General features: G+C 31.7%; 1 protein-coding gene across 1 annotated transcript; it reads right to left on the bottom strand.

Moving 5' to 3' along the window:
• Positions 1-6,074: 6,074 nt before the first annotated feature.
• On the bottom strand, positions 6,075-17,700 carry LOC106778975 (receptor-like protein 12). The gene is made up of 3 exons (XM_014666984.1): positions 17,620-17,700; positions 17,360-17,446; positions 6,075-9,695 (listed from the first exon to the last, which is right to left on the bottom strand). The coding sequence occupies exons 1-3, from the start codon at positions 17,698-17,700 to the stop codon at positions 6,075-6,077; spliced, it is 3,789 nt and encodes a 1,262-aa protein (XP_014522470.1).
• Between the last annotated feature and the right edge of the window lie 4,463 nt (positions 17,701-22,163).

The following is a 22,163-nucleotide window of genomic DNA, read 5'->3' as shown; positions in this document are numbered from 1 at the left end:
AATCAAGAATCTCCCTCAAGTGTAAAATGCTTTGGCTGTGGAGAAAGAGGACACATGAAATCTGAATGTCCAAAGAACAAGAAAAGTGAGGAAAAGAAGGAAATTTCAAAAGAAAAAGAAAGCTTACATAGCTTGGGAGGACAATGCTTCCAGCTCAACAAGCTCAAGTGATTCAGATGAGGAAGCTAATATTTGTCTAATGGCTGACTCAGAAGATACTAGAAGCCAAGTAAGTGATTCTAGCTTTGAATCTAGTGAATTAGACTTACAAAAAGCTTTCTTTGAATTAATGAATGAATCTAAAAAACTTGATGTTGCACATAAAAAGCTTAAGAAAGAGCACAATGAATTGAAATTGAAATATGATAAATTGCTTGATGATGAAGTTGTTTTAAGGAATAAAATTAATACTTTAGAAACAAAATTATCTGATGGAAATGCTACTTGTGAACTTGTTAAATGTTTGTCTTGTAAGAGTCATATGTTTGATATTGACATGAAAACTTACTTGCAAAGGTAACCAAAAATATTTCATATGCTAAAACAAATTTTAATAAAAGCAATGTTAAATATAGGAACATGCATCAAAATTATAAGTCCAAAGCAAGAAAAACTCGTAGAGTTTGGGTTGAAAAAGGGACTTTTGTTAAAAATAAAGTAAGTAATGTGTGTTGTTTTTACTGCATGAAGCATGGTCACACATCAAACAAATGCCACATTAAACATTTTTGTGTTCCAAATGGTAATTATGCATGGGTTAAAGTTGTAAAATGATATATATATTTGCGTAAACTAACCCCAAGGACCCATATTGAGATTGGGGACCTAAAATTCTTGCTAATTTGTTTTGTAGGAACCAACTAAGTCAAAGAAGTCATTGTGGTATCTTGACAGTGGTTGCTCAAGACACATGACTGGTGACAAGAAAATGTTCATCTCTTTTGAGAAGAAGAAGCAAAGATTTGTGACTTATGGGGATAACAACAAAGGTAGAATCATGGGAACCGGAGACATTGGAGGAGGAAACACATTGACTATAAGAGGTGTCTTATACGTTGAAGGCCTCAAGCATAACCTCCTAAGCATAAGTCATTTATGTGACAAAGGTCTCAAGGTAACATTTGAAAGTGATAAATGCACCGTTTATTTTAAAGATTTTACTAATATTGCTTTGCAAGGTGTTAGACATAACAACATATATTTGATTGATATTGAAAGTGCATCTAGTCATAGTATAACATGCTTAGTTGCTAAAGAAGAAAATCCTTGGCTATGGCATAAAAAAGCTGCACATATTCACATGCAACATTTGAATAAATTAATTTCTAAAGATCTTGTAATTGGTTTGCCTAAACTGAAATTTGAGAAAGACAAATTATGTTCTGCATGTCAAAAAGGTAAACAAACCAAATCTTCATTTTCATCTAAAAGCATGATTTCAACATCAAAACCTTTAGAACTTTTGCATATGGACTTGTTTGGTCCATCTAGAATTAAAAGTTTTGGTGGAAATTACTATGCTCTTGTAATTGTTGATGATTATTCTAGATTTACTTGGACTTTCTTTTTAACTTTGAAAAGTGAAGTTTTTAAAGCTTTTAAATCTTTTGCAAAACGCATTCAAAATGAGAAATATTTGAAAATCAAAACATTAAGAAGTGATCACGGTGGTGAATTTGAAAATGAATTCTTTGAAAAATTTTGTGAAGAACATGGCATAGTGTTAACAAATTGGCAAGCGTACCAAATCGTACAAGTAATATAAATGGTAAGACCAAATATCATTTTCCCAAGAGACTCGAAAGGCTTTCTCGTTCATTTGAATTAAAATAATAAGACTTGAAAATAAAAATTAATAAATTGGAGTTAAGAACAAAAATATTAACATGCAAAATAAAGTTGATTAAATTGACAAAAGAAAACAATGGATGAATGGATGTTGATGGGGGTTTACAATTTCATCTAATCCNCTNTCTCTTACCTACTCCTCTTGAATATTAGTTTGATNAATTAATTGTTATGCNACTTTCTTAGCCTNCCCTTAACCCGATCCCTCGGCGAAAAGAGCCTAATATTAATCACTGGCTTGCTATCCCTAGCCTCCCCTAGCAATTAATACAACATTATAAACGGAAGTTAAAAGCAATTGATCGTCCTACCCCCTATCCCTAGGTGGTATTGCAAAATCAAGGAATTACTCACCAATTCATGTCATTACCGTACGTCCCCCATATCAATAAAGACAAACATTAGTTACCGAATGAGTTAAACGATAAAGGCCTTAAGCACAGATGATAACCCAACAATTATCAATCAAAACATATGGAGACCATATAAATAATCAAGAGTTTCAATAAAAGAGGGTATCAAAAGATTACATTGGCAGAGTATCTTTTTCACCTTGCCAGAGTTTCCATACCCATCTTGTAGGATATCCCACACTTCTTTGGCTGTGGTGGCTTTGAAGACCTTTTGGAAGATCGTAGGAGAAATGCATTGGTGCAACAACATCCTCGCCTTACAAATCAAGGCGTCTGTTTTCTTTATACAGCTTCTTCACCGCTTCTATATCATCCTTTTAAGGTTCTTGGAGTCCCATCTTTACCACTTCGTCAACTTCTTGGAACCCTAGAATAGCCTCCATCTGCACGCACCAGTCGTCATAATCTTTGCCGTCAAAGATCGAAAGATTGTTGTGGATTAATCTAGCAATCACGCCACTCTTTGAACGTCACCCAAATTCCACCAGTTTTTTGAAACCTATAACTCTGATACCACTGTTAACGTAGGATGATGGTGTTGTAGTAGAGAGAGTGCAATAGTAGAAAGAATAGTGAATAAAATACTTATTATTAACCAACGAATAAGAGAGTACAAGTAACGTATATAAAAGAAACCAATGTGCATCTCGGTCAAACTATAGTAACAGAAAACAATTTGACTGATATCAGTTGTTTTACATAAAAGTAAGTAATAATTCACCGCTTGTGAATATTTGATCTGAACCTTTCCACATCAGCATTCAAATTGTATGAAATAGATTCGACGTAGATGGTGTTGGATAAAGAGCATCTGTACATTTATTATTGCAATTAACTTTTATATCAAAATGAATTTCTAAAAGGTTAATAATTGAAAGAGGTTATTTAAAAAATGATAAAATAAATTAAAGTTTTGCATTTATGAATTCTTCAACAAATAATATAACTTTCACTTTAATGAAATTCAAACAAATAATAATTCAAACAGTGAACTTTCACTTTCATGAATTAAATTTCAACCAGTTTACCCTTTAAGGTAAAATTGTACTAAAATAAATAACATTAAATTAATTAACATATGAACCCTCTTAATTGCATGCAAGAGACAAGGTAGAAAGGAAAAAATACATAACGACTGTTATTCTTACATAATCAAAAGAACATTTTAGATGGTTTGTTCATCTGATGATGAGACTATCTACTTGTTTAGTTTAGAGCTCTGATGGTCATGTTTCTGTTTTTTATTTGTTTCTCTTCCTCTCCTTTTATATATTTGAATGTTGTTGCACTTTTAAACGTATCAATAATCAGATTATTCTTAAAAAAAAAAACATCACCTTTAAGCTGTTTTTCTTACTGGATAGCCAAAGAATATTGAATATGGTAACTGATGATATCNGCNTCAAACTTCATNGCAGCAAANGAAGAAAANGTTGTGAGGAGGAGAAGTTCATGCACGTAACAACATATAACAGGAACGAAGATGAGATAGAAAACAAACTTCTCTCAACATATATTTCACTAACTCACGACATACAGAAAAGTTTCCTATATACAGGAAGCTGAAACAGAAGCTGATATAACAAAGTATTTAGAAAAAGGCAAATGAACATCGCAACAAAGGAGTTCAACAACAAATACAAAATATAAAAAACAAAAAAAAAGAAAGAAAATTTTAAAGAAAATAAACATATAGAAACCTTCCTCAAATTCAATTGGCTTTTCTTCAGAACTAGCTCTTTTATCTGTTCTTGATGTCCTTTCCACATACACTACTTCACATCTATAATCCAGATTTCCTATGCCAAAAATTAAACAAATAATATTAATTTGCCGAAAAATAGAAGCAATAGAAAAGATAAGAAACCCAAATAAAACTCAAATATTAAAAGGCAAAGGAATAGAAAGCTCAAATAATTGAAGTGAATTGAATGCTAATTAAATTCTTTCGATTTATCAAATACTTTTTTTAAAAAAAAGTCATTTGTCAAAAAATAATTATCTGATATGATTAGCAAAACAAATAAAAAATTATTTGCAAAAGACAAATAGAGATTAGAAATTATCAAGATTTAGATTCGAGATTTTTTGCTTGACTTACAACTCATTTACTATATAAAAAATATCTATTTATAGAAATAATATCTATCATCCATGCCACAAATATTTCAATGTTTAAACTTACAAAAGAAACAACTTATTATGAGAATGATACAATAATTTTGAGCCATGATCGAAAGAGTACAAAAATAAAGAGGCTGAAACTATGTTCTATACTAAGATCTTTATTTTATTCTATCCATAGACATTAATTCTAGTCTTGAAGAAATATTCTTATTTATAATTACTTCCTTAATCTTTCAAGCAGTTTCTTTTTGTCTAATAAAAAAATGATTTTACCATAACATTTTGTAATCGTTATTCTATGAGAAAGTATGAATCATTTTATAAAGATAAAAAATAAATAGTGAATGAAAAATTAAAATGTGATGTTATGTATCTGTATTAATAAAAAGAATATTTGTATTTGCAACCATTTATGTTTATACAAAGTTTGGCATTAAATGTGCTTTATTATATTTGAAATACATTATGATTTTTATTTGGTCTCTCATTAAATAGTTCCTAAATCTTTCTATATGTTTTCTTGTTCTGTTAAGTTATTTCTAAAATATTTACGGATTTCTTCTATCAAAATATTTTAAATTTTCTCTTTACGTTCATCAAAGTGCTTTATTTTGTCACATCTTTTCTATTAAATGGTGATATGTCAAATTAGCAAAGTCACGAACAGCCATCAAGAAATACAAAAATACGAAAAACAATGGATAAGGAAAAAAATAATATTATGGATGAATACACATAGAAGGGAAAAAACATGTTTAAATTTAAAATCTTTTAGTTACTTTTCTTATTTTTGAGATTTAATTTACAATAATTATATGTTTGATAATTATTTTTATATTAAGAAAAGCAAACCAAAATGAAAATTTAACACGACAATGTCTTTAATATTAATCTTTATATCATAGGAAATGCAATTCCTATTATAAGATATGTATGTTCAATAACGTTTTNAAAAGAAAAACTAAGGTTTGTGAAAAGTATTAATTAAAATAAGGGTTAAATGTATTTTTTTTTCTTTAAACTTGACCCACAATTAGAATTCATCATTGTTTTTAATTATTATAATAATTATTATAGTCTTTTTAATCATCATTGGTCTTCAAACTTGAAAAATAATTATTATAGTCTTTTTAATCACATTTGACATGTCAAAAAATTTAAACTAGTTGTGTTATGAGAATTATATTCATTTAATGTTGGGACCAAAATGTATCCATGATTGAAGTAAGGAGAAATTCCAATTTCGTGTCTAGATTTAAAAATTTTAAACTTATTTAACCTTTAAAATAATAAAAGAANAAAAATAAGAAGAAATGTTAAATATCGTTTTGGTTCCTAAACTATATAAAAAAAATGTGTTTAGTTGTTAAACTAAATTATTAAATATGTTATCCTTATACTTTGGGAAATTCCTGTAAAACATATTTCTAACAAACTACAGGTGAGAACTTCATTATTTGTCATTGAGAAACATTCCACCTCGTTTCTTAATGAGGATGTTTTATATATTACTTTCATAAACTAAATGTTTTATAATTTAGTTTAAGAATGAAACAATTTTTTATAATAACATGAAATGAAAAATATATTTAACCTCGATGATAATAATAATAATTAAAAAAAAGTAGTAGTGGTAAAGCAAAGAAAAATCAAGTTTGTAAAACAAGACTGAAATAATATTACCTGTTATATTCTGATCCACCTCTTGAAAATTTCCAATGGTGCCACATTATGAAGAGTGTCTGATAAATTACTTAAGAACTTAAAATATGCATGACGCCAAGAACGTATTACTACAATTGAGCCAAACACTCCCCAAAAACTTATAATAAATCCAATTGCCATACTTATATAATATTCTCGATTGAAAATCAAATTGTCATTATTCTCTTGTAATTTAACAATTGGCTCTTTTCTTGGCACTCCATCAATGCACAATTTCTTTAATGGTGGTCCACAAAGATCAACATTATCTTCATATTTCGATGCATCAAAACTCTGTAATTGTGTGCCAATTGGAATTTTTCCAGATAAATAATTGTGTGACAAATCTAATGTAGTGAGTCGATCAATTTGAGCAAGACTTGAAGGAATTGAACCAACAAGTTGGTTTCTTGACAAATCAAGAAATTCAAGTGATGTTAACTTTCCAATATTTGATGGAATTTTTCCCGTCAAATTGTTTCTTGATAAATTCAGTGAAATCAAACCAATNAAGTCCTCCACTTCTTTTGGAATTTCTCCTGAAAATAGATTGTTTGAGAGATCAATGCTTTTCAAAAGTGATAATCCATTATTTGTAAACATTTGATCTGAACCTTTCCACATCAAAACTGCATTCAAATTGTATGAAATAATTTCGACGTAGGTGGTGTTGGCCAAATACCAATGATCCTCATAATCTCTGAAAGAAGTCACTTGAGTCATTGAGGAGAAGTTTTTTATGCATTTAGGAATTTGACCAGATAGATTGTTTAACGAGAGATCCAAGAGTTGAATGCTTTTTAGATAACAAATTTCCAATGGTAAGCTTCCATAGAAGTAATTGCTTCTTAAACTTAAAAATTGNAACTCTAGGAATTTNCCTCCAATCCATTTTGGGATAGATCCTGATAATTTATTTTCTGCCATATCTACCATCACTAACTTTGTGCAATTCTTTAAGGAGGAAGGGATTTCACCTGTTAAGTTATTGCTTCTCAGTAACAAAACTTGAAGTTGAAGGAGTGATCCCATTGAAGAAGGAATCTTTCTTGAAAATTTATTTTGACTCATATTTAAATAAGCCAATGACTTGAAATGAGTCCAACAATTTGGAATTTGTCCAGAAAAATTATTATTTGAAAGATCTAATTGATATAAAGTTCCAGCTACACCGCTAGAACATAAAAACCAATGACATTCTGTAAATTTATTATTGGATAGATCAAGATAAATTGAGTCTCGTAAAAATAGTGGAACAGATCCTTCAAATTGATTTGATGCAAGACTGAGAGAATCAAAACGATTCTCTANTGACAAATTTGGAATCACACCTTGTATATTGTTACATGAAATATCGATATTTATCCTCTCTTGCAATGCAAATTTAGCCCAAAACCATTTTGGAAGAGTGTCTGATATTCCACTATTTGAAATGTCAAGGCTTCTAAGTTCGTTTTGTTTTTCTAGCCATTTGGGAAATAATAATGGACCTAGTTTGCAAGATCTGAATGCAATATTAGTCAATTGAAAAGATGGATCCAAATTTTGACTAAATTTTACCGTCAACAAGTTATCTGATAACACCAGTGTCCTTAACTTTGACATATTAGAAAAATGAGAGTCAGTAATCACACNTTTCAAAGAGTTTGACATCACATGGAGAACTTCAAGTTCTGTTGGAAATCGGAGATCTTCAGAAATTGTCCCATTTAGTTTGTTACTATCAAGGTATAACCTTTTTAATGATGAGAACATGGAGAGGGTGTTGGGCAAAGTTCCGCTAATTTGATTCATGCTCAGATCTAAACGTTGCAATGAGTATCTAGCATATTGGCACAGGTGATGTATCATTGCTGGAAGATTTTCAGTCAAACTATTATTGGATAGGTCCAATAAACGCAAAACACTAGCATTGTAAATCAATTTTGGAACTCCATCCTTTAATTGATTTCCTGATAGATCCAACATTTCCAGCTTCAAAAATATTGAGAAATCAGGTACTGTTCCATTGAATTTATTTTCATTGAGATATAGTTCGCGCAATGAGTATCTAGAACAGTCAGACAAATGATGAAATATGATTGTCAGATCTTCACTCAATTTATTGTCAGACAAATCCAACGACTGCAAACTACATGTGCTCCCAAACGATTTTGGAACACCACCTTCTAATAAGTTAGACCCAATTGAAAACTGCTCCATTTGAGATGGCAATCTGATGCCTTCAGGTATTTTCCCACTCAATTTATTGTTAGAAAGATCCAATGATTTTAAAGATGAGAATCCTGAAAGGTCAGGTATGGAGCCTGTGATCTGATTATATGTCAAGCTCAACTCTTGTAGTGAATATCTAGCACAACCACTGGAGAAATTATGAAGAATTGACGAAAGGTCTTCATTTATATTGTTTTTAGACATGTATAAAGAACGAAGGGTGCATATGTTCATGAATGATTTCATATCCTCACCCTTGAGCATATTATGGGAGACGTCAAGGCGCTCAAGCGAATTCATGGTCAAGCCAAAATGATTTGAGGTGGAACCCTTCAAGAGGTTACCTCGAAGCTCAATCTCAACAAGGTTGGAAGTGGTGTTTGACAGCCACTGGAATATCGTTGATTGCGTGAACGAGTTGTGAGAAAGATCAAGAACGGAAAGGGAAGCAGAAAAATTGAAGTTGGAAGGGTTGAGTGAAAGGAGAAAATGATCGGAAAGACCACAATTAATTAAACTCAGTTCTCTTATTTTTGGTAGCTTAGCGATCATTCGAAGCGAGCCAGGAGAACTGTTAAAGTTAAATATGAAATCCAAGGAAAGATGGGTTAAGGAAAAAAGATTAGATAGCCAGTGATCACCACTGACAACAGTGAGACCACCAAGATAAAGTTCATGCAGATTTGAAAGGTTTCCAAGTTGGGATGGTATGTATCCTTCAAAAGAGTTGAGACTGAGATCAAGATACTGTAACTGGAATAGATTTCCAAGCTGAGATGGCACACTTCCTTCAAAAAAATTGTCTTCAAGATCAAGATACTGCAACTGGGAGAGATTTCCAAGCTGGGATGGTAAATTTCCTTCTAAAATATTGCCTCCGAGATCAAGATACTGCAATTGAGGAAGATTTCCAAGTTGCGGAGGGATTGAACCCTTCAAATAATAATTGAAAGCAAGATTCAAGTATTTTAAACGAGAAAGAGAACCTAACTGGCTTGGAATTTTTCCACCAAAAAGAGATGAAGACAGATCAAGGTATCTCAAGTTTCTTAGAGAAGCAAGAAAGTCTGGAATTTGAGTACCTCGAAAAGCATTGGAACTGAGGTTCAAATACTTCAATTGTGACAACTTCATCAAGGACTTGTGAATCACTCCGCTGATATAACGTTGAGAGACTTCATAATTGCCACGAGAAAAATATTCATAATGAACTTCTCCATGAAGGTCGAGGCTTATAATATGGGCGGTGAGGTTGTTGCACCGAATCCCCTCCCATTGGCAGCAGTGGGGAGTGGTCCAAGAGGAGAGCATGCCGCTGTGATCGACAATGGCAGCCTTGAATTGAAAGAGTGCTTTCCTCTCCTTTGGAATGCATTGTCCATGAGCAACCTGTAACACCACACTCACCACAAACATAAACATCATCACTTTCAGAATATTCATGATCATGAAATAAAGACAGTGAATAGTATAGAATTAGATTGATATGTGTTGTGAATTTAGCACTTCCAGTACCCTTATTTATACTCCTTAATTACCTATTCTTCTTACTCTTCTGCACTGCTTTCCCATCCTTCATTCTGAGTCGTTGGTCGTGGCATTTTTTAATCACTATAACTTAACTTCTCTGATGCATAGAATAAAGTGTAAATTACGTAGCATCTACTCCGAAATTGCTACCAAATGAAATGCTGTTGCTTTTGTAGTATGAGACAAATTTGGAAGTTGTGCAATAAATCAATCATCGGACAATAATTTTATTCCAATGTCAATTGACTTCGATGAATTGTGAATTTCATTTTAAATTTTCACAATGTTATATGAAGAAATAAACTATCAACTATCCTTCTTTCTCGCGTCCTCCTTTTTCATAACTTTCCCGTTTAATGAATCATTGATTTTGGAGTCTTTAGCCTAGAGCAGTTCTTCTGCCTATGGATCTTCTGTATAGGAAAAAATGAAGAGGTGTGATCAAGAAGATTGAAGATTTTAAGGTTTGAGAAAATGAAGAAACGGTGCTTGAAAATTGAGGATTTTTTAGTTTGGGAAAATAAGAGACGATAGAAATTTAAATTATTTTAAGTTACTGACAGTTTTATTCAAAAAATAATTGAAAACAAATAAATGTATTTAATATTAACAGAGGTTTTCAATAAAATCACTGAAAAATATTTGGGATTATTAAAACCGTAGGTAAAATACTGCCAATAAAGTTTATTATTTTTGCAGTGTTATTTACAACAGAGTTGAATTCTTACCTAAGTGTATTTGAGACATCATATACTCCTGTTCAATCCTAAAACAAGCTATAATAGAAAACATAAGCCTATGTAATTTTTCAAACAATATCTTTTCAAATGGAAGACATTCTACTATATTTTAAAGATATTTATATACTTCAACTTTTGATAAAAAAATATTCTTCTTATAGAATTTATTTTCATACATTATAAGAAAAGAAATTATCAATGTGTAAAATTCATCAATAATCACCATATTTATCTGTACATAAAAATTAACGGCTTATCGACTTTCAAATTTAGTCAACAAAATGGTTGTTGATAAATTTTAAGGACAAATAAGAAAATTCGTTAATAATTATCACTGTCAAAGTCTACGGGTAATTACTTGTTGGTGATTACTAATAGTCAAAATCTGTTAATAATTATTTGTTACTAAATATTGTAATTTGGTTTTTTTTTTTTTTCTTTTCTTCCTCTTCTTACTCTTATTCTTCTCTTTTTCTCTTCATCCTCTCCTCTTCACCCTTTCGTCATCGACACTACTGTTGTTGCCTTCACCGCTACCATCACCTCCATCATTGTCACCTTCCCTTCCACTGTAGCCAAGTACTGTTTCTCCCTCCTCTTCCTCCTCCTTTTCCTCTGTGTCATTCTTCTCCTTTTTTTTCTTTCTTCTTCACTTTTCTTCTTTACCAACAAATTTTAAAAGAATTGAACTATGAGGGAATTTTAACATGTCATGATCAAAATCTAACAATGTGAAAACTTTAACACTTATTTTACAAACGAAAATATTTGTCACTAATAAATATTATAAATTACCAATAAATTTTTATCTATTATCAATTGATTCATCACCAACAAATATTTTTATTTATAATAAAAAATTTAATTTATCAACTGATATTGCTCATAGATTTCAGTGATGAATCTATTATTAAAGAAAATATGTATTGTAGTTATGATTCTAAAATTTATCAATAAATTTTGTTTTGTGGACACTTTTTATGTTAATAAAATTTCATCTATAATTTAACATTTTTTGTATTGACAATTTCATCAAGGTGATAAAAAGTTACAATTGAATTGTAATATCTGAAGTTTATTTATGGACTTCTTTAATTGCAAAACTTATTTTCAAATAGTAATTTTTTTCAGACATGATTAAAGTTCATTAATATTTTAATTGACCCTTATTAACTTTCGTGTGTTTTGGTCTTTTCTTCTTTTTTTATTATTGTTTTCAGTTAATTTGCTTTTTTATTTCTGTATAACAATTCTCTTATTGCAATTACGGGGAACTGGAGTTAAATCCCAAATTGAGTTATTAGTTATTACTGAAAACACATTCTTCAACTTTGCTACAAAGGCTTGAAAGATAAAAATGTGACCTTTTCCTAAATCAATGTGACAACCGCCAATTGACTAATGATAATTATCTCCAAACCACCTATAAGTTGAAAAACAGTTTCTTAGTTTCATGATGAAATTTTAGTCCTCCATGCATGCATATAAGTCCAGTGAATGATATATGAAAAATCATATTTAATAAAAAAAACTACTAATTAACTTCTTTGATAATTTTCTTATGTTGTTATTTTTTATTAACAAAGAATACATATATTTAAGTATTTTGAGTGCTCCAACCCTTTTATGTAATATGTATATACATAGACCTCCTCTACATGAGATTCACAATGTTCATAACAAGATCCATACAATACAAGCCAAAACAAATTTGTTTTGGTATATCTAATAGTCTCATATCGTTTAGGAATCAAAATCAAAGACAATTTGAAAACTTTTTTCTTCTTCTACTCTCTGAAACATTTTTTAAAGACAAAATTATGACAGAATTACAGGTTCCAAAATAGACAATATCTCAAATACACCTTGAACTTCGACTCAGAAACTTATGTTCTAATACATCCAATAATCTTACATCACATAGCATCCGAACAAAACCTATTATATACCTTTGGAGAAGTAACTCATTTAGAGAAATCCAAATTTAAAAGGACTAAAAGCATATAACATAGTACTATTTTTATACCTACACTTTCATTTCTGTAGTATTTTTGCTTAGTTTTCTTTGTCTTTACTACAACATTCGTTTTTTCCTTGCCTCTTTTTCAGTTATCCTTATTTCCTTCCCTAGCTAACACATTTAAATTCTTTTATAGTATATATTAAGTATGCATTTCAATTAATGCAAATAAAATTTGTAGATTATATTTTTTTAATCACAATATCTATTAAATTTTCACAATGAATAAAATAAACTATAAATTACATAGCATCCACAATGAAATTTCTATCAAATCAAAAGAACTTGGATTTATAGTATGAACACAAATTTGGCAGTTGTGGAATAAATCAATGGTGAGAACTTTTTTAGGGCAAAAGTTATATTCCAGTCAATCGACTTATCGGAAGACTTGAGAAAGAAAGGTAACTTACAATTCCTAAAAGACACTTTTATATAAAAATAAATAAACCATCAAAGACGTCTTGTGTTACTAAACTTAAAGTCCACAGAATACAAACACCTATTTTCCATGCTTTTACATATGATGTGTTACAAAGCTATAATATATATATATATATATATAAGAAGCCATAATGACTAAGCAAACATGAGTCGGAAAGTGAAGAATAAGGTGCTCTACTTATATATTAAACAAAAAGATAAATTATTTCCACAGTTTATTTGTTAGGAAATGTACCCATATGATAAAAGGTATGTTTTAATCACTATAACTTAATTTATCTGATGCGTAGAATACACTATAAATTACGTAGCATCTACTTAGAAATTGCTACCAAATGAAATGCTGTTGCTTTTATAGTATGAACCAAATTTGGTGGTTGTGGAATAAATCAATCATCGGACCCTTTTTTTAGGACAATAATTTCATTCCAATGTCAATTGACTNCGAAGACTTGTGAATTTTCATTTTAAATTTTCACAATATTATATGAAGAAACAAACCATCAAATTCATTCTTATGAAAGAGTTCGATGTTGTTGAATTATAATGAAAATTGTATATGAGAATAATTTCTGGTCCTCTATTTTGAAATATGGATTAAGTACAAAAAAATAATAACAAAGTAATTAAACATAAGAGATAAAAAAAAAGGATAAAGATAAAATATGTAACACTCCTTCTCAAATTTGTGCATACAAGTTTTATGTATCAAATTTTTTATTAACATAAACAATAAAGATTTAGTGAAAATATATGTTTCTACACTCAAGTGACATTAAATTGTTAATAATTTACGAATACCACATAAAAATGAAATAGCAACCTAAGCAACAAATTTGGAAGATTGCTTCATATAAATCTCTTCTTTCAAATAGTTATTGAAGAATGCATTGTTGACATCCAGTGGATAAAGAGGTCATTGTTCAAGAACCATCACAACTATAAATAAGCTAACATAAAAGTCATCTTTGCCACAGGAGAAAAAGAATATATGGACAAGTCAAATCCGATGGTAATAGATGGCAGTTTTAAGGAGACAACAATAGAAGAAGCCACGAATGAACAAGGGAGAGAAACCTTAAAATGTCAAGATTCTCCAATCAAGCACTTGAGAAAGGAAAAAGACAAACATCGATACTCTGAATAGCAGTTTGAGAAGAGACGGGACGTGTGACCAAGCATGACAAACCTGAAAGAGGACAAAAAGCGACATTGATGCTCTAAATTGCTGCCTAAAAGGAAACGAGACATGCCACACACACAACAAAAAGGGAGCACCCATAACTTCAAAAGGTGTTGAAAAGCATAGGAGCTCCGATGAAGGCGTTGTGGACAACATGGTGGTCACTTGGTTGAGACAATCAAAACCATATGATCATTGGTCAAAATTGAAACTCCAGTAATGACAGGGGTAGATGATGATGGTAGATAACGGCGTCGCTAGTAAGGATAGACAAAGCCGCCAGCTTAGCGACAGTTATAGTGATAGAGGCAACATAATTTTTTTTTTCTCAAAAGATCCTGACTATGGTACCACATGGAATATCGTGAAAACTATATATAATATTAATCTCCACTATATACATAGGATTATCTATTTTATAATAGAAAAAATATGAATTTAACCTAAAATACTAACTAAAGATAAAGATAATATTTCTAATAAAAATTAAAATTTGAAAGATAAAAAAGTTAAGAAAGTTATCCAAAAATGAATTTAACAAGTTGGTTAATTTTTGTAATATCTTTATTTTTGTATACCAAGTTGGTTAATTTTTCGTAACGAAATTGAAACAGTCCTAATTAATACAATTTAATGGTTTACATCAATAATAATTAATTTTATTTATTTTCATTTAGTAATAAAATATTGTATGAAAATAATTACTATTAGAAATTTGAATATTTTCTACGTTTTTTTATTACTTTTTATGAAATTCATAAAAAATATATTTTCAATTTTTTTTAAAAGTATTGTGAGTCCCACTAATTATTAAAAAAGATGAATAAAATATTATGTATTTTATTTGTGAAAGCTTATGTGACCAGTTCTATCGTTCTTATAATATTGTCATCTCATACTACTAGCAAATAATTTTGTTATAGTCAATTATTTTGGGGTAAATGTCATATTATGTTTGGTATAGAGTATAGGCTGAGTGGTTAACAATTGTAATCGTCCGGTTTGTTTTTTTGTCGACGGTCAAGCAGGTTAAATGTTTCGTCGACACTTAAGTTATTGATGATTGGACTGAACCAGCGTTCGAAGATATTATTTTAGGTCATAATTGGGCCAGCACTCAAGATATTGTTATTGACCCAATGGATTGAGCAAATAAAACAAGTTAATAAACTAATAACATAATGATTAAAGATATTGATAATTGATTGTAGGCTAAGGAAGTTGTTAGTAAGAGACCGAAAATAAAGGTAAGATCATTTTGGTAGACCTATGACAGTTTAAGGTCCATAAAATAACTTATAAATAGAAGGTTAGCCGCAAAGGTAAGCAGCTTTGAACCAATCCTGAGTATTTATACTTTATTGAATGTTATCACTAGTATCACACAAAGTCACTGACTTGAGTTTCGAAGTGTCTTTTGCAGATACCCTCCCACTCGACCTAGATTGGAACAATTTGAAGTAGGAGATTCGGAGTTCAAAAAATAAGAAAGACGACAACAGAAAGATATGTCTCTTGGCCCAACACAATTATATGAAGAAACAATTGACAAATAGAAAAAGAAACTTGATGAATTTAGTCATTATTGTTGATTTGTCCTGTATTGGTTAATTATCTTGTTCTTTATCTTATTGTGGGTAGATATGACAAAATGAAAACGGGACAAACTTAGATGTACTATAATTCATAAAATCCATCATTTCTCATAACAAAAGATCACAAATATGTTACAGAAAAAAAAATACAAATATTTTGAAAACATCAAAGTATCACTAATTTAGGAATCCTTGGCTAGGTCACATTAAACATAACTAATCCCAATAAAAATTAAGACATCAATAAACTAACATAATATAAATAATTATATATGATAAGAAGATCATGCTTGTCGATTTTTAACTCAATAATTATCATTCATTTTAGGATTATAGGTACTATCACTACAAAAATTTATATTTTTACTAGGGTTATTTTTTTCATTTCCGACATTTTAACTCCTGGAAAGTACTTTAGCCGTGGTTACAAAAACCTCTGGGAAAAGCTTCGTCGCTAAATAATTACTAGCGGTTTTCTAAGAACCCCCATTAATACCGGCAGTTTTCTTAAAACCACCGCTAATACCAACGGTTTTCTCAAAACTACCGCTAATGTGGACGGTTTTCTCAAAACCCCCGCTAATACCGGCGATTTTCCAAAAACCTCGCTAATATCAACGATTTTCCAAAAACCCTTGCTAATACCGATGGTTTTCTAAAAACCCCTACTAATACCGATAATTTTTAAAAGAAACACAGATAATTACTTATTGGGATTAGAAGAAACCATAGAAATTAACTAGGCAAAAACTACCGAAAACGTGTACAATTTTTTTTTAGTTTTTTATTGTAAAAAAATTGAATTATGATAAAATTAGTTTTATTAACCAAACAGACAATGAAATAAAATAATGTAAATGAATATTATATATAAAATATACATTGTTCAACATAATATATTTATACAACTAATTGTTCACATATAAAAAAAAAGATATTCAATACTAAATTAAAATACAAAAAATATAACTCAGATGTTCATTACATTACTAAATAGGAAAACAATGTCTAATTTTGATATTCATTATTTTCATTGTTTGGCATGTTGGCTTGATCAGATCCCTACAATATTAACATAATAGTCATTAAATAATATATTTAATAAAAAGAATTATACAAATAAATTTAGCAATTATTACCGGTAATTGTTGAAATATGACAAACTGTAAAGACAATCAAATGAATACAATATATAAAGGAGATTTTATATCCAATACTAACAAAAAGATAAGATACACGAATAAATAAAATTGTTCCTAATAATACATATATAATATAGATTTCTTTATTATATAGTTTAGATGAAAATGTTCCTATTAAAATGTGTTTGTTATTTCTGTTGAGTCATTTATTATTCTGTTAGTGGTTACTGTTCATTTGAACAGTAATTTTGCTTCTAGGTTTATCTAATTTGGGGCTTTTCTGTTTTGGTGTTACTGGAACCCTATAAAAGGGCTTCCANCGTCAGAAACTAAGATGAAGAAGAAGAAATCAAGAAAATAATACAACAATTACTTTTCTCTCAAATATAGATTACATACCTTTACCGTGTATCTTCTTTTCTTCCGATCTCTTTTTGATCCACCACCGATAACCACCTCGTCGGAACACCCTTCATCACCGTCGAACTGATCGGACCGGATATTCCAGTGGCTTCGTCACGCACCATCCTTGCAGAGCACACGAGCTTTGAAGCTCTCGACGTTCTCACTCGTTTTCTGATTGTGAAGAAGCTTTCATAAAAGAGACTTAAGTCTCGTTATTGGGCCTTAAGTTTGGGCCACTGATTTCTTTATGGTACCAGAGCAGGTCTTGGACCTGTTCTGCGTTTTCCGCTGCTCGTATCAGTAAATCTTGATTCCTCATTCGCTTCTTTCGCCATTCTTGCATTCATGGAGACTACGGATCAGACTAATAATCCTACCAGTCCCTATTATCTGCATCCAGGGGAGAACCCAGGCGCTTCCCTTATATCACAGATTCTTAACGAGTCAAATTACACATCTTGGAGTAGAAACATGAGGAGAGCCCTTCTCTCAAAGAACAAACTCAAATTTATAGATGGTGGGATCACAAAGCCTCAAAGAAGTGATAGTCTTTTTGATTCTTGGGAGAGAAGTAACATGATGGTATTATCTTGGATCACCAAGACACTTTCACCCCAAATAGCTGAGAGCGTGATTTATGTGGAGAATGCCCAAGAACTGTGGGAAGAATTAAAAGAGAGATTTTCAAAAGGGGATCATTTCAAGTTTTCAGACCTTCTTCAGGAGATTCACTCTATAAAACAAGGTGAACGAAGCATAAATCAATATTTTACTGATTTGAAGATTCTGTGGGAGGAGTTGGAATTTCTTAGGCCTATTCCCAGTTGTAGCTGCAAAGTTCCTTGCAGTTGTGATCTATCTAAGGCCTCACATAAATACAGGGACATGGAGCACGTGATATGCTTTTTGAAAGGCTTGAACGAGTGTTATAATACTGTCAAGACTCAGATATTACTAATGGAACCTTTGCCCAGCATTAATCGAGTGTTTTCACTTATTATACAGCAAGAGAGGCAAGGAAATTATAATCAAGGTGATGGCAAGATACTGGCTAACACCACTGACAGACAAAATCAATGGAAAAACAACCAGAATTGGAGAGCATATGGGCGTGGAAATTCACCCAGAAACCAAGGAAGAGGAAGAGGAAGAAATCCCAATTATGGGAAACAGTGTTCCCACTGCCATAAGATGAATCATACCATTGATGAGTGTTATTCTAAGCATGGGTTTCCACCATGGTACAAGAAAAATGACGGAAACAGTGAGACTGGTCATGGACAAAGAGAATGGGGCTCTGCAAATGCTTGCTCTGCCTCTTCAGGAGCACAAGCTGATCAGCAAAATGTTGTTCAGAATCCATTCACACATGAACAGATGCAAAAGATACTGCAACTGCTGGACAAAGCTGATAGTCCATCACACAGTGTTAGTCAAATTCAGAAAGCCAACACAGAGGACACACAAGGTATGACTTCTTGGATTATAGACACAGGGGCCACAGACCATGTGACCCATGACAAAAGTCAGTTTACCACCTTTTATAAAATCAATCCCATATCTGTAAAACTGCCTAATAACTCTTTAGTTACTGCCCAGTATGCAGGGACCATCTATTTTACTAAGGANTTTGTGATTTTTAATGTTTTATATATACCTGACTTTACTTTTAATCTCATATCTGTTCAAAGTCTAACTAGAGACATAAACTGCACCCTTACCTTTTCGTCTAAGATGTGTGAAATTCAGGACAATGCTACATTGAAGATGATTGGATATGCTAATGTGAGCAATGGACTCTACCACTTGCAGTCTTTTGGAAATAACCAGATTTCTAGTTGTATTTTTTCCTATGAACATGAAAATGTTAGCCTATGGCACTGTAGACTAGGTCATCCTGGACATAAAGTTGTTGAGAAATTGTGTAAAGTTGTTCCCTATATTCAAATTTCTGCTGACAATACTTGTGATATCTGCCACTATGCTAAACAACACAAATTACCTTTTCCTAAGAGCAATACTTTGTCTACTAACTGTTTTGATTTAATACATTGTGATATTTGGGGTCCTATTTCTACTCCTTCTATTCATGGGCATAGATATTTTCTTACTATAGTTGATGACCATAGTAGACACACTTGGGCTTTTCTAATGAATAACAAAGGTCAAACCTGAGATCTTTTGCAGGCTTTTATCATGAAAATCAAGACTCAATTTAACAAAACAATTAAAATTATTAGGACTGATAACGGACCTGAATTTAATTGCCTTGCTACTTACAATTCCAATGGGATAGAGCATCAAAGGAGTTGTGTTGAAACTCCACAACAAAATTCTGTTGTTGAAAGAAAACACCAACACATATTAAATGTTACTCGTAGTTTAATTTTTCAATCAAATATCCCTCACACCTATTGGTCTTATGCTTTATCTCATGCTGTTTTTTTAATAAATAGATTGCCTTCTCCTGTTATCAATGACAAAACACCTTTTGAACTCTTGTATAATGATTCACCCACCTATCTTGATCTAAAGGTGTTTGGATGCCTTTGTTTTGCATCTACTCTAGAAAACAATAGGAGCAAGCTTGATCCGAGAGCTAGGAAAGGAATATTCCTAGGATACAAGAGTGGAATGAAAGGGTATATAATTCTTGATATCAATAGTAGAGAGATAATCATAAGCAGAAATGTTGTTTTCTATGAAAATGTATTCCCATGTAAGGATAAACAAAAAGGGAAAGATAGTGATAACGGTGAGAAAGAAAAGGATAGTGGCAATTGTGGTGAAGAAAATATATTTTTCCTTGATAATATTAATTCCAGGAATGAGAAAGAATCTGCAGCGGATGAAAGAGAGAACCAGAATCCTGATCAGAATAATTCAAATGGTAGAAACTCAACAGAGAGCAATACTTCCACTAATGAAGACACAAATCCCACAGAACAACAACAAGAAAATGTTCACAGAAGGTCTAGCAGGGTTAGAAAAACTCCAGAATACTTGAAGAATTATGTTCAGGAAGGAGATGAATCTCCATCTACATACTTGACTGTCAAAAATGGTTTGAGTACTCCTTACCCAATAACAAATGTTTTATCTTACGAAAATCTATCTGACAAGCACTTAAAATATACTCTTGCTATAACTAATGACAAAGAACCCAGTTCTTATGAACAAGCCAGGAACAACCCAGAATGGATCAATGTTATGCAAAAGGAAATTCAAGCTCTACAAGCTAATAAAACCTGGTTCATGACTCAACTTCCTCTAGGAAAGAGAGCTATTGGGTGTAAGTGGGTCTATAAGATCAAACACAAAGCTGATGGTAGTGTTGAAAGATACAAGGCTAGGTTGGTAGCCAAAGGGTATACCCAACAAGAGGGTATAGATTTTCTAGACACATTTTCCCCTGTTGCTAAACTCACCTCTGTCAGAATGCTTCTTGCTCTTGCANCTTCTAAAAATTGGTTTCTACATCAACTTGATGTAGACAATGCCTTTCTCCATGGAGACTTGAATGAAGATGTGTATATGGATCCTCCGCCAGGCTTAAATGTTGATAATAAAGGTCAAGTTTGTAAGTTAACCAAGTCCTTATATGGCTTGAAACAAGCCAGTAGACAGTGGTTTGATAAACTTTCTACATTTCTTGTTTCTTCTGGATACACTCAGTCTAAATCAGATCACTCTTTATTTGTCAAAAGAACTGACACAGACTTCACAGCTTTACTTGTATATGTTGATGATGTTGTCTTGGCAGGAAATTCAATGAAAGAAATCAGTTTGGTAAAAACCCTTTTACACAATCAATTTCGCATTAAGGACCTGGGAGAACTTAAGTATTTTCTTGGTTTTGAAGTTGCTANGTCTAGAAAAGGAATACACGTTTGCCAAAGAAAATATGCACTTGATATTCTTGAGGAAACAGGGATGCTTGGAAGCAAACCCAGTTCTACACCGTATTTGAGCAACAACAACTCATTATACAAGGCAGAGGACTACATGGATAATCCCAGTGATTATCGGAGACTAATAGGAAAACTTTTCTACCTTACTAACACTAGACCTGATCTATGTTTTACAGTTAACCTTTTGAGCCAGTTTATGCAGGCACCAACCAAGCATCATTATCAAGCTTTGCAACATATACTTAGATATGTCAAGTCAAGTCCATTTGAAGGACTTTTCTTTGCTTCTGATTCGGAGATACAAATAAAAGGATTCAACGACTCTGACTAGGCCACCTGCCCTAATACAAGGAGATCAACCACAGGTTATTGCATTTTCCTAGGAAAATCTCTCGTCTCTTGGAGATCAAAGAAGCAGAGTACGGTTTCAAGATCATCTACAGAGGCAGAATACAGGGCTCTTGCTGCTACGGTTTGTGAGATGCAGTGGTTGCATTATCTACTTAAAGACCTCGAAGTCACGCCTATTGCCACAGCTATCTTGTACTGTGACAACAACTCTGCGAGGCACATAGCTCAAAACCAAAGTTTTCATGAGCGCACCAAACATATAGAATTGGATTGTCACGTTGTCCGTGAGAAGATACAAGCTAAATTTCTACATTTACTACCTATTCGGTCAGAAGAGCAGCTTGCTGATGTCTTCACAAAATTCCCTCACCGCACTCGATTTAAGTCGATTATTCCCAAGCTTGGAATGGTGAACATCCACCAACCAGCTTGAGGGGAGGATATTAAAATGTGTTTGTTATTTCTGTTGAGTCATTTATTATTCTGTTAGTGGTTACTGTTCATTTGAACAGTAATTTTGCTTCTAGGTTTATCTA

Source organism: Vigna radiata, unplaced genomic scaffold, assembly GCF_000741045.1.
Source record: "Vigna radiata var. radiata cultivar VC1973A unplaced genomic scaffold, Vradiata_ver6 scaffold_299, whole genome shotgun sequence".
Lineage (NCBI taxonomy): Eukaryota > Viridiplantae > Streptophyta > Magnoliopsida > Fabales > Fabaceae > Vigna > Vigna radiata.
Note: the sequence above shows the minus strand (reverse complement) of the source record. Positions and strands in the feature narration are given on the sequence as shown.